Raw genomic sequence first — 12,516 nt, 5'->3', positions numbered from 1 at the left:
CTTCACACCGGGCAACCAGCCCAATACAAATTCATATCACAGCATAAATACCTAACATCAATATATTATCATCCCCCCAAAATTAATCAATAATCCCCCCCGTCCCACTTCTCAACCTTCCCTCCATTCCTTTCCCAATCCAGCCAAGACCCCCAATAAACCCCAACAGACTTAGGATCATACCCAGCCTGCACAGCCATTTGCGCCGCAGCCTTAGCACGCACACCAGCTTTACAATAGAAAACCATCGTCTCGCCCTCTTCAGCAACAGGCTTCGCAAACCCGAACCGAGTCTCAAACTCGTCGGGCGTTAGGTACATCGCGTCCGGTTGCGAGGCGAGCGGGATAGACACTGCCGAGGGGATTATGCCCGTTCCTGTTAGTTCGGCTGGTTCGCGGACATCGATTAGGTGGATTTTGGGTTTGTGGGTTGGGCTGTCTGCGGAGGCGGGGAGGGAGGCGTTTATCTTTTTTTATTAGCTTTTTAGTGTCTGGTTTATAGTTCGTTTGTAGATTGCATACCTCTTCAAATCCCCAGTACCGGAGGCTGTCTGCACTGGTATCATCGCTGTTTGATCGCGTCTGAACCTGCGTGTTCTTGCCCTTCAGCAAGATCTTTCTGGAAAGGTTGCATGATGTCGCCAAGGGATTGAGTGAAACTCGCGTCTTCGTGGTGGTGGACAGTCCTCTTGTTGATGCGGAGATGTATAACCGCTGGAAAGCTGTGGCCGGTGCCGCATTGTGAGCCGAAATCCTGGCTGTAGCGGATGAGAGCGTGATGGCAGAACGCCGGATATTTGATGATAATGCTGAGGCCATTGTTTCGGGCTGAGATCTTGAAGTTCTGGGGTGTTGCTTGGAGTCGCGAGTTCCGAAGTTGCGAGTCAGTTGGGTGATGTCAGTATTTGCCGGTGGTTACCGCCTACTTGGATTGGGTATATCGTGGGCTACGATGGAGATCTGGGAATTAACTACACCACAACGCTAGGTAACGGTAAATTCGACAAATCTCTTTCTCTTTCTTTTCTTTTTCCTTCCTTAGATTCGATGTCTTCCTTTAATGGACTCTTCATCTGAATGATTTGCCGAACGTAACAAACGCCTTAAAAATATTATTGTCGAAAGGATCCAAAGCTCTCGGTCTCCAGAAAGTCTTTAATTATCATTTACCACCTCCGTTCCGATAATTCATAGTTAATAGCCTCATTATGAGAACATGATAATAAATATATCATGAGAAACGGGTGATGGGACTGTAGCTAATGATTGGTCGTGCAGTTACTCATTGCTAGTATCACCTTTATCTTCTGTATCTGTCGAATAAGTATAAGTTTCAGGGGGACACAAAAAATGCTATACAAGCGAAGAACAAAATAAAAGCAAAAGGCAGAACTCGGCAGGCTCAACATCTCCGGTTCCAATGTCACATAAGATTACATACACCATTAAGTTTCCACTATTTAAGATTCCACCTTTTAAGATCTATCCTTTAAGATCCAGTGCTTGAAAATTTAAGCGTTCATAATTCCAAAGCTATAAATCTACCACTCCTTTCTAAGATCGACTAAGATAGCAACATGGTTCGTACTATTCGGAACCCTAGTCCATTATTTATAGTATGGGATGAATAATCTAACATCCCCTCTACAATAGCGAGAGATACACGAGGAGAAGTGACCTCATACGAAGTCTATTAATATATAATACATCGTTTCCAATAGCTTGTTTAGCTGAACAAACAATCAATACATACAAGGATATCATTAAACGGCCTGCCATATTAATATAGCCACGCCTATAGCCAATGGATTAGTGAGCGAGAGGCTGGTAGGCGCAGAATTCTTGCTGCTAGTAGTTGAGCCTGTAGTATTGCCTGCGGTTTCAGTTCCATTAGAGCTCGTAGCAGCGCTAGTAGTTGAGCCGGGAGTAGTGCCTGCAGTTCCAGTGCCACTAGAGCGTTCCGTAGTAGATGATGAAAGGGAGGACGATGAAGGTGATGGCTTGGGACACAAGTTGTTATACACAAACTGCTCAGGGGAGCCACTACAAGCGGTCACAGACCCAGCATTAAATGTGCCGTTCGGATAGATCCAGCAACTGCCCGAGGCATATGGCGAGTTGCTTGGATTATCCGGATTAAAGACGACATAGCTGCAGGAATCGGCCTTTGCACATTGACTCAAGCAGTTCGATACACCCGTACTAGCAGTACAACCGTTAAAGCAGTCACCAGGCGTCGGGTACCCGCAGACCGAGGCAATAGCAGAGGGAGTCGCGGTGGCGGCGCAGGCGCCAGCAGTGGTGGTTGCTCTCCCGCCAGCACACACGGGCTGGCTGTAGACGGACAGGCTGGGATTGGTGCAATCCGAACTACCTTTGCTCTCATCGAAGGTTTCACCCGGGTACAGCCAGCACGTGCCGGTGCCGGTGTTAGGGTTGCCGGCAGAGAAGATAACAAAGTTGCAGGGAGAGTGAGCGTTACAATAGTCCCAGCAGGAGGCCCTGCTGTCGATGGCGACGGCAAAGTTTGGGCCAGGCTCCGGATAGCTGCAGAGACTGGCGATGGGGGAAGATGTACAGCTTGGTGCCGCGGCAGTAGAGGTAGTGAATGTAGCAGATATCGCTATGGATTCAGTAAGGACTGCTAGAGCCCGTGGAACTAATAGGGCGATAGAGACCCAGAAAGGAGCGATTTTCATGGTAGCGAGCGTAAGTAAGGAAATAAACGTGTCCAAAACTAGGAGAAGTATTCATATTTAATCAGGAACAGTCACTAGTACGAACGGTCCCTATTTATACCTAGGTAGAAAGGGGTAACAAGCCTTGTCGAATTTTAATATCACGTGGTAGTAGTGGAGGCTATGTTAGAGGCCTCGGGCATGGTAGGCGCAGATACTGTATTCCGTAGTAAGTAACGGCCGCCATGGCCAGAGCGAGGGCACCCAGCCAGCTGGAACCCGCTCATGTTCGCTCCCGGGGCCGATCATTTCCCGAGGCAGTTTTACCGTCAATTACATTACTAAAGAGTACTGTATTTGGAAGAGTTTTATATAGTGATTCCCAGTGTCCATTAGACCGGCAAGTAGGATGGGAATATACTTACAAAGGGCTTGAAGTGTTTCTCAAGATATATATCTGCGGATGGTGGGGAACTAGTGTAGATATATAGTGGTGCATATACAGATTGACGACGAGAACACAGAACTTATAAATCCAATAGTCTAATACAAATGATGAGAGTTGAAATGCAACACAGGCTAATATATGAGAAGAGTCACTGAACAAAGATGAATTAATATTATTCTAAAGTGCATGGCTCTAAAAGTAGTCCCCCGGGCAGAAAAGAAACAAGGAACCCCCAGCGACCTTCAAAGGCCAGATAATCATAAACACACTGGGGGCATCTTTGCACAATGGTATACAAGCTTTCCCAGTAAGAAAAAGGGAAAGACAATACTCTAGAGCGTCCGTCATACATGAAAAGAAGATATCAAGAAAGAAAAGAAAAAGAAGAATTCATCAATGGGCCACCCCATCTCCAGGACAGGAAGGCAATGTAAAAAAGGCAACCAAGCCCTTCTCTACCCGGAGAACGGGGCTGGGCTCCAGCTTCGCTTTTTGTCTTGTGCAGGCCAACAATGGGAGAATTTAGGCGCGAGGACGGAATGTGAGCAGGCAGTCATCCTGAGTAAGTCAGTATAGGTTATAAGATAGAAACGGGAGTGGGAGTAGAACATACCTGAGGGAAGATAGTGGCAAACACCTTGATGTCCTCCGACTCGGGAGTGGGGGTGTGTTCCCAGTCCATCTCCATACTGGCCTTTCCGATCATGGCCATCAGAGACAGCTGAGCATAGGTCTGACCCAGACAGTAGTGGGGACCTGTGCCGAAGACGAGCCAGTTCTTGGTCTGCTGCTCAGCAGTACCGGTGATCCAGCGGTCGGGGTCAAAAGAGTCGGCATTGGGGTATGCCTCCTCGTCGTGGCATGCGGGCCACACGGAGGGAATTATCATAGAGCCCTTGGAAACAGTGACAGTCTCGCTGATCGGGAAGTCCTTCTTGACCAGGTAAGGAACCATGATGACAGGGGGACGGTAGCGCAGAGTCTCCTTGACGACAGCCCGGGTGTAGGGCATGTTGTCGAGCAGGTCCATAGTGGCGGGGATGGTGCGGTCACCGTTGCGGACTTTCAGGTTCTCCTCGCGGACCTTGTCCAGGATTTCGGGACGGTCTGCCATCAACTGGAACAGCCAGGTGGAGGCGGCGCTGGTGGCGTCCTGAGAGGCGAACAGGAAGGTGAAGATAGTCTGGGCAATTTCGAAATCGGTGAAGTCACGGAGGACCTGGGAAGGCTTCTCGGAAGAGTCGACCTGAATACCCTTGGCGATCTTCTCACGATACACAGCGGAATCCAGCTGGGCCTTGACCCAGGCGTCCATGATACAAGAGATCTCGCCACCGGCAGCCATGCGAGCCTTAGACTTGGCAGCACACTTGGTGAATTCAGCGAGCACCATATCGGCGGCCTTCTTTCCGTACCATGTCTTGGTGTAGGGAAGGATGATAGGGAAGTTGACCAGCTCAAGAGCAGCAGTGATCAGATAGTAGTCGTCCGCAATCTTCTGGACGGCCTCATCGGTCATGTAGTAACCAACGAAGGTGCGACAAGAAAGAGCACACATAAGCTCGCGGAACTCAGCCATCCAGGGAGTGGGCGTAAAGTTGGTGGCGGCGGACTTCTCGAGGAAGCGCTTGTTGTAGGAGTTGAAAACCTCCTCGGCGCGGGGGAGGTACATAGCCAGAGCCTGACGGGTGAAAAGACCGTTGAGGCCCTTACGGTAGTCAACGTGGGCCTTGCCGTCCAAGAAGACCCAGTTGGTCTTTCCGAGAAGCTTGTGCGCGGCATCCACAACACAGGGCTTGACATAGGAGGGCGAGTTGAAGATCTTGCGAGACATATCACGGGTTGAGGCAATCACGACGAACCTGTCGAAGCTGTTAGCGGACCTATTTCCAAAGTTGCAGTGCATCGGGATGTTCCGTCCAGATGTCACGGGCTCCTCACTTGTGGAAGACAGAGACACAACTCAGGTCGCCACTGTCCCACTTGGCCTTGTATTCGGTGAATTTGGGGTTGACAGATTGAAGAAAAGGGCCCATGAAGGGAATCTTGTACATAGGACCAACAATGGCGCCCTTGAGGTAGTGGTACTTGACTGCAAATAGGGGTCCCCGGTCAGTTTCAAAAATGCGATTTCCAAGGCTATACACGTCGCAATTGCACATACACTGGTCATAAAGGACAGCCGCGACGAAGAGCGTCAACAAACCCTTCCAGATAGTGAAGCCATCCAAAACGGTAGCGACGAGACCCGCCGGCGCGAAAAGTTGGGGCGAGACTGTCGCATCGGCCGATGGCGAGACGAAGCTCCCAGTCATGTTGACCATATTGACCATGTTCGGAGAGTCGAAGTTTCCGAGCAAGGGGAAGAGTGAAGAGAAGAGAACCCAGAACAAAAGAAAAAGTTGGAGGGGAGAAAGAATTGGGGCCCTCAGGGGTGGGAACGCCAATAACGCCAATTACACGGAGGGTCGGGACAGTATCAATGCACGCCTTGGTTAGTGCATATTGGTTAAATTATACACGTAGATTATTGATTTATTTTATTATTTGGTTATTTGATTTATGAAGGGTTTATATTGTAATGATTCCGTAGTTTCACACACTATTTCATACCACGGAGTATCTCATATGCAGAATCAATCTCTGATTCCATAGTTCCAATCTCCGGAAATACGGCAATAATGGCATGATGTAACCATTGACGAGCATAGCTTTCATTACCAGATCAATTAGACCACTTATTCTCATTAGATCCATTACTCTCCCCTGTATACTCGAATCATCATATCACAATTACTCAGGCGTGATCCCGGCTAGAGAATACCCGAGTTCCGGGCTGAACGCTGATTGGCTGCAAAGTAAGGAGGTTTGGAGCGGCACGTGTGCCTGAGACTACAATGTACATCTAGTAACGCTCATCCTTGCATATCTGGGCTTTATTGCATATCTTGGCTCTATGAACGGCCAAAGCCAAACCATCCACGACGACCCTTGTTTTCCTCTTCGGGAACTGCAGCTGTTGGTGCGGCGTGGGGAACCTCCTGTTGCTGGCCCTCACGCGGGTAGTCAATGTAGTTCCATGCCACATCGAGGAACAACGGCTTCACAGGAATAGGTTGCATCTGAGGCGGATAAGGCACCAGGTTGTTGAGATCCACACCGGAGGCAGAGAACTGTTGGAGTCGTTCCACCACAGGACGCTGGCTGGACTGTGATGCCTCTGCAGCAAGGAGCTGCTCCAGAGTGACCAGTCCCCGATACTGAGCAACCAACTCCCGCAAGGTCGATTCCAGGATACCGGATTGCGCCCGAGAGACGTCGAGTTTCGGGGGACCCTCGAGATCAGTGGATTGGGGAATAGCGGAGCCGGCGAGATTCAAGGCTTGAGAGAAAAGTGCAAGAGCTTCCTTGGATTTGCCAAGAACACCGTGAGATCTTCCCAGAGCAAGACATCTAGATATTTGTTAGTCATGAGATCAATGAACGATGTAGCGGAATCTTACCTGAGAGCACGGAAGTAGTGTCGCTTTGTCTCTAGGTCCTTGACAAAGGCTGAATCGGCCGCAACACCAGGGAGCTCAAGGATGAAGTCCAAACTTTGAAGTGTGGAGTCGTACAGAACAACACGTTCACGCAGCTTATTCAGCTTCTTCCCATTTCCTACAGTATGCTTCGTGTCCTTTCCAGCTGTAGGTTCTTCGAATGACAAACCGTCCTGCTTACCACACAGGACCCGGTTACGTCCCACTCGCCATCCGACCAGAGTATAGTTAACTGCAGTTCGGGTGATCTGCAGGGCCTGCATCCTCTTGTCGCTGGGATCAACACCCTCATTGACCAGGTCGTCAATGGCAGTTTTTGTAGCATCAACGGCATCCTGGCTTGCAATAATAACGTTGTCGTATGCAGCAGCCTTCTCCTTGTCAGTAGCAGACTTTCCTGCGTCTGCCAACCAACTAGTAAGGCGTGCCTCTGCCGCTGAAGCAGCGGCTAGTGACTGGGAAATTGAAGCATCCTCGAGAGGGACAGTTCGTGACCTCCACGTCACAGATTGGGGCAGTTCCTGCACCTCTCCCTCTGCAGTACGTCGGGTTCCAGCAGCTTCTTCGGCAAGGCAAGAGGGAGCAATCTTCTCAACCTCAGCGCGGATGTCCGAATCCGATGGGAAGAATTCAATGGACAGCGATGATGTGGGTTTAGAACGAGGGAGCTTCATCTGATAAGCGGCGTATCGCATACTTGGATCAACAGTTCCCGACAGGAGGTCCCGGAAAGCGTCCTTCTTGACCCTCTGGCCCAGAGCCGTGTAGATCACTCTGGCAATAGAAAAGTCACGAAGACACTGCTCCCACTTGCGCTTTTCAAGCCAAAGAGATCCAGAGATCATTGCCAGATAGGCACGAGTCTCCAGGACGTCGATATCACTCGCCCCGGAACCCGATTGTTCGTGGAGCAGCGTGACCAGGTGCTGCGCATATCCAGTCGCCTTGCTCAATCGGGAAATAATGTGACGTCTAGCAGCGCCCGAAATACCCTTGGCCGAGGGATCTGCGGAGTGTGTCGACTTCATGTGCATGGCTTGCGCCCAAGCTCGTTCGGAACCGAGAAGCAAAAGGTGTACATATCTGCCAGACACATGGGGTTAGATGGATATCGGGAATGATGCGGGGAGCCATACGAGACATTGCTTCCGACATTCTCGGCAGTCACAGCTGGCTTGGCAGTATACTTGCGACCCTTCGCAGTGGTCTGTCCAAGCTTCTTGCGGAGTTTGTGCAGTTTTCTGGTAGTGTGCGCCCGGTAGGCATTGTAGTCTCCCACGAGGAGAACCTCCTCTCTTTCCTTGAAGATGAAATCAGTCACCTCCATAATGTCTGTGTGCGATTGTGATAGTGGGAGGGGACACGGTTGTGGTGGGAGTCAAGGCGGTAGTGCTTTTCGGGCAAATGAATGGTCCGATCAACCTCCGGCAGTTTCCAACCTCCGAATCTTTTGCGTGTTTTCTCCAAGCTCCAGGACTTCACTGCTCGCGTTGCGATTTTGTCTCAGACGTACATTTATTGAAGTTGGATTTCGCAATTGCAGCTTTTGCGTGACCACTTGAGCGTACCGCCGGCAATTTGACTAATTGGTTTTTCTCGCCCTGGTATGGCACCACCAAACAATCCGCTAACGCAGCTCCGGGAAAAGCTTTCTGACATAACCAGGACAGGCCTTCTGAACACGATACGATGCAGAACGAGAATCAATTACACCATCCTTTGGTTTGACATTACAACGATCGGGGGTAATGCTCGAACGGGCAACAAGCTGCCTCGAGAGCGTGGGACGGCGTTTCCTTCGAGACCCCAACGGCGTGATACGAAGCAGAAGATCTCTGTCTAGTGGATTATGGACGCAAAATACCACAAGAGCGGATATCCCTCATTGGTTTCTCGCTCTGTTGCAGGCGACAGGTCAACGTCCGTCCCCCGTTCCCAGCACCGACCATGGCAAAGGGGCTACCGATGGAGGAGGACCTTTTCTCGACTTCCTTTGCCCCCGACAAACGCAAAGCCTTGTGGGCTCTCGATTATCCCGTCCCCCAAAGAGGCTTGCATTGCGGAGAAGGAGGCCCAACACGGGCTTCTTGAGATCTTATACATCAGCCTCATGCACCGGTCAAGCTATTCCAGCGGACCAAACTGTCCTAGACGAAACCGCGAAGCGGACAGAAGAGTCGCTACAGCCGCAAGAATCAAAAGTGCCACAAGAGTCACATAGGCCACATCGTATACAAAGAGAACCAAGGCGAACAGGCTCCGAAAAACCGATGAGTTCACAACTCGCTTTTCTCTTACGACAGAAACTTCCTGGCCAGTATGACAAGGTTTGGAAGCTATACCTTGCAGCTGGTAGCCCGTCAAAGTACAATTCTGCAGTTCTTTCCTATTTGAGCGAGTCTTCCAACTACAACCATCAGGAGCGGGCATGGACGGTTTTTCAAAACATTCCTAGCTGGAAATGCACCAGTGACGACTACCTCAATATTCTTTCCTCGCAGCACCTTACAAACCCACCTCGAAATTCTCATGTGGTGTCAATCTGCCAGCAAGCTCTTTCCACAGCATCGGCCGGTTTCTGTATCCAGCGGAGCCTGGTATATGCCACGAAAAACAGAAACTGGTCTCTAATTTCAAATATCTGGAGATTGATATACGAAATCCCGGACTGCTCCCGAATGCAATTGAGAAGTTATCTGGATGACTTCAGAAACAAAGATTTTCCCGCGTTTTCCCTGGCTAGAAATCTACTCAGCTTGGCAGAGTACCTAGAGCTTGGAAAAGGGGATCGTCAACTCAGTGAATTTGCTCTCCATTTGTTTCACCGATTCATCAGGGACCAAGAATTCCCAAGGCTCACACCTACATCCACCTTGCTCCAGTTATTCCGAATTTACCGCTCCCTGGGATTCGTTAGGGTGCATGACTACTTGAAGATGATTGATCATTTCCAAAGCTCAAATACACGGCCTGAGTTTGTACAGTCCATCATATTTTATCGCCAGTTTCGTTTGGACATGCCGGATGAGCCGCCTGGGAAGCTTTTAACTCGCTTATTTGATCGTGCTGTGGCTTTTGAGATGGCCGACAGCGTCGCATACTTTTTGGACGAATTGGCTCATTTCCAGGGGAAACCGACCATTGCAGCATACAGGGAGGCCCTCCAAAGCTTCTCCAAGGCCGGGGATGTGTCAAAGGTACATGGCACCTTCGACAGGTTTCTGACAGACCACGGAAACCCAAAGAGCCGCAGACTGTTGAGCCCGCTCCTTTCTGTTCACGCGGGGCTAGGCGATGTACCCGAGACACAACGGCAATTTGACCGCATCTCTGCAGAGTTTGGCCTCCATCCGAATACGGTCTGCTGGAATATTTTGATCCAGGCCTATGTAACTGCGGGGGATTTATCAGGTGCGGCCTCCACTTTCGCTAAGATGATGAAGCAAGGTGAAAAGCCGAGTTCCCACACATTTGGTACTATCATGGCACTTTTTGCCAAGCGCGGCGATATCCAAAATGTTCGCCGGTTGATCAGAGAAGCGAAGAAGAGGAGAGTGGAAATTACAAGGCCAATGATTGACACTATTGTGCGAGTATATCTCAAGCATGGCCAAGCCGGCCACGCAGAAAACCTTATCTTGGCCAACTGGGAAAAGGCGACCGGAGGGTCTCCCGTGCAGTTGTGGAACACGCTTCTGTGGCACCATGCATTCCAGGTCAGCAAACTCACTTTTAGCCGAGTCCTTGGCGATATGGGCAAGCTTGGGTTGGTTCCAGACGCTGGGACGTACGGGGCCATCATTTACTCCCATGCCATTGCTCAGCAGCCAGATACAGCACGCTCTTTGCTCAGGAAGATGGCCCGAGCTGGTATAGAACCCACGGAGCAGCATTATTCCATTGTGATGTTCGCGTATATGAAAAAGCGCAACCGTGACATGGTGCACGCCATCCTCCACGAGATGCAAACCCGCTTTGGTCGAGTCGGACTGAGTGCCAGCCTTGTGAACCTCCAAATGCAGCTTCAGAGAGATTTGGAGAACGCGAAACGGTCCAATACGCCTGCTGAAAACTTGTCTTTCCCGCATGCAGAAAAGGCTCTGATGGCATCAATCGCTCAGTTCAATGACCACCCTTCGCAAGCCAAGGCGCTATCATTCGATTCGAGTGGCTCTGCCAAGGAACATTTCCCGGCCATGCATTACCAACATCTGATCAGAGCATATGGCGATGAAGGTGCCATTGACAAGGCGCGTCAAGCGCTTGATCAGTATCTCCGAAGCAGGCAGTCTACGAGCTCGTCAGATCAACAGATGGCAAAATTGCCATTTGGCTTTGTTAAATCTATGATGTCGGCTCATCTGAAAGCTCATGAATTCATGAAAGTCGAAGAGTACTGGAACCTTCTGTGGCCTGACATTATCACCATTGCTGCCCGCTTTGATCTTGATCAAATTTTGCCTGCGAAGTCGAAAAGAATTGCGATGTCGAAAAGAGCTGCGAAGTCGGCAACAGGCATGGGGACGGAGTCTCTAGGCTCAAATAAACCTAAGATCCTGCCTAGTCAGAAGTTTATTTTGAATGTACCACTCGAGATGTACATGCGATCTCTGGGCTTACAAAATAAGTACCAGAGACTCCATCAAGTTGTCAATGAGGTCCAGGAAGCTGGCTTTGCGTTGACCGCCCAAAACTGGTCGAGCTACATTGAGCTACTCACGTTATCTGATGAGCCTTCTGATCAGATAAAGGCGTTCAAGTTGTTTGAAAAGAAGTTCCAGCCTAATTTCCCTGGTTGGTTCTACATGCAACGTGGGTTTGGTTGGCGGCCGTCCCGTGCAGCGGTGACAATTCTCCATCTCGAGAACCGTGTAGGCGGCAGCACACCCCGCCGAGTGATGGGCAAAATCGCGCGCAGACATTGGTTGCGAATCCAACCTAATTATATGCATCCTTCCTACCGCACCATGGTGTACCTGGCCAGAAGGTTGCAATTAATCCGAAGAAACAGTATCGAGTATGGCAGTGTATCATTGTCAGAACTCTTCGCCACCACGCCAAAGACTATCCGGATTCTTGCCGACATGCCTCAGTTGCCTGACAAGTACCAGGAGCAATTGCTCCGTGGCTGCGAGAAGGAGCCAGAACCTCTTCCAAAACCGATTCGCTTAACCTCTACGAATTCCGGTTTGCTTGGACCGATGGGCAAACTGAAGCCACGCAGCAGAGAATTGGCCAAGAATGAGCCCGTCGGTCTTGACAACTTCAAGCCTTCCGATACCACCGACGAGCCAAGCCTAACTGGTCTAATTCCAGATGACTCCGCGCGCGAGAAATAAACGCACTGACCCAGGTTCTCCCTCGCGTGGACCGGATCGCGATGGAAATGCAGCTCCACGAAGACTTGGAGGTGACGGGCCTTTGGCGCACACGAGCCGACCCCAATATCAGGATCCGGGCGAAACTCAAGGCACGCTACAAAGCCACGAATCCGAAGATTGCGAAACCCTTCCGACTCCCACGGGGATACTCCAAGTCGCTATCCGGCGCGCAAGATACCCTCGAGCGGCGAGTGTACAACAAACGCTTTGCCATGTATAAGCGCAGGCAGCCGGCGAGTGAACCTTTGTGGAAGCTCTACAACCCTAGGACTGGATGGCATGAACCACACGAATCCCAGATGCAGAGACGAGACCGGAATGGCCGGATTGGGCGACGTCTTCTTCGTACAAGAAAAAAGTTCCTACCACCATCGAGCCCAGAAGTGCGGCCCGGATATTCATCTCAACAGCGGCCGAGGCGCCCAGCACTGCGTGATGATCAGTCGCTTGTACAGTAATTGTGGTTT

The 12,516-nt window shown here is 50.4% G+C and overlaps 6 protein-coding genes across 6 annotated transcripts; 2 read left to right on the top strand and 4 right to left on the bottom strand.

Annotated features, from left to right (window-relative positions):
• Positions 1–86: 86 nt before the first annotated feature.
• N7446_003147 (rhodanese-like domain-containing protein) lies at positions 87–819 on the bottom strand (the record flags this gene model as incomplete). Its single annotated transcript, XM_058511896.1, has 2 exons — positions 87–467; positions 523–819. 2 exons carry the CDS (start codon positions 817–819, stop codon positions 87–89), a joined length of 678 nt encoding a protein of 225 aa, XP_058377432.1.
• Positions 820–1,763: 944 nt separating this feature from the next.
• N7446_003146 (uncharacterized protein) lies at positions 1,764–2,699 on the bottom strand (the record flags this gene model as incomplete). Its single annotated transcript, XM_058511895.1, has 1 exon — positions 1,764–2,699. One exon carries the CDS (start codon positions 2,697–2,699, stop codon positions 1,764–1,766), a length of 936 nt encoding a protein of 311 aa, XP_058377431.1.
• A 578-nt stretch (positions 2,700–3,277) lies between these two features.
• erg5 (C-22 sterol desaturase erg5) lies at positions 3,278–5,510 on the bottom strand. The gene is made up of 4 exons (XM_058511894.1): positions 5,291–5,510; positions 5,068–5,218; positions 3,740–4,988; positions 3,278–3,684 (listed from the first exon to the last, which is right to left on the bottom strand). Exons 1-4 carry the CDS (start codon positions 5,457–5,459, stop codon positions 3,649–3,651), a joined length of 1,605 nt encoding a protein of 534 aa, XP_058377430.1. The 5' UTR covers positions 5,460–5,510; the 3' UTR covers positions 3,278–3,648.
• Positions 5,511–5,826: 316 nt separating this feature from the next.
• On the bottom strand, positions 5,827–8,028 carry N7446_003144 (signal recognition particle subunit SRP68). Its single transcript, XM_058511893.1, has 3 exons — positions 7,805–8,028; positions 6,630–7,751; positions 5,827–6,579 (listed from the first exon to the last, which is right to left on the bottom strand). The coding sequence occupies exons 1-3, from the start codon at positions 7,993–7,995 to the stop codon at positions 6,081–6,083; spliced, it is 1,812 nt and encodes a 603-aa protein (XP_058377429.1). The 5' UTR covers positions 7,996–8,028; the 3' UTR covers positions 5,827–6,080.
• Positions 8,029–9,685: 1,657 nt separating this feature from the next.
• On the top strand, positions 9,686–12,007 carry N7446_003143 (putative translation regulator (Cya5); the record flags this gene model as incomplete). Its single annotated transcript, XM_058511892.1, has 1 exon — positions 9,686–12,007. The coding sequence occupies one exon, from the start codon at positions 9,686–9,688 to the stop codon at positions 12,005–12,007; it is 2,322 nt and encodes a 773-aa protein (XP_058377428.1).
• A 41-nt stretch (positions 12,008–12,048) lies between these two features.
• Positions 12,049–12,507, top strand: N7446_003142 (uncharacterized protein; the record flags this gene model as incomplete). The annotated part of the gene is made up of 1 exon (XM_058511891.1): positions 12,049–12,507. One exon carries the CDS (start codon positions 12,049–12,051, stop codon positions 12,505–12,507), a length of 459 nt encoding a protein of 152 aa, XP_058377427.1.
• Positions 12,508–12,516: the final 9 nt, after the last annotated feature.

This window comes from Penicillium canescens, assembly GCF_028828765.1.
Source record: "Penicillium canescens strain IBT 15451 chromosome Unknown utg000002l_segment0_segment0, whole genome shotgun sequence".
NCBI classification, from domain to species: Eukaryota; Fungi; Ascomycota; class Eurotiomycetes; order Eurotiales; family Aspergillaceae; genus Penicillium; species Penicillium canescens.
This window is presented reverse-complemented; position numbering and strand designations above follow the sequence as displayed.

Bases quoted from the DNA above. Each gene is read 5' to 3' on its own strand.
- N7446_003144 (XM_058511893.1), bottom strand. From the start codon at position 7,995: ATGGAGGTGACTGATTTCATCTTCAAGGAAAGAGAGGAGGTTCTCCTC. The intron at 7,752-7,804 runs GTATGGCTCCCC...TGTGTCTGGCAG, and splicing joins AATGTCGGAAGCAATGTCTC to ATATGTACACCTTTTGCTTC. The intron at 6,580-6,629 runs GTAAGATTCCGC...ACAAATATCTAG, and splicing joins CACTACTTCCGTGCTCTCAG to ATGTCTTGCTCTGGGAAGAT.
- erg5 (XM_058511894.1), bottom strand. From the start codon at position 5,459: ATGGTCAATATGGTCAACATGACTGGGAGCTTCGTCTCGCCATCGGCC. The intron at 5,219-5,290 runs GTATGTGCAATT...CCCTATTTGCAG, and splicing joins GGCTGTCCTTTATGACCAGT to TCAAGTACCACTACCTCAAG. The intron at 3,685-3,739 runs GTATGTTCTACT...TGACTTACTCAG, and splicing joins TTGCCACTATCTTCCCTCAG to GATGACTGCCTGCTCACATT.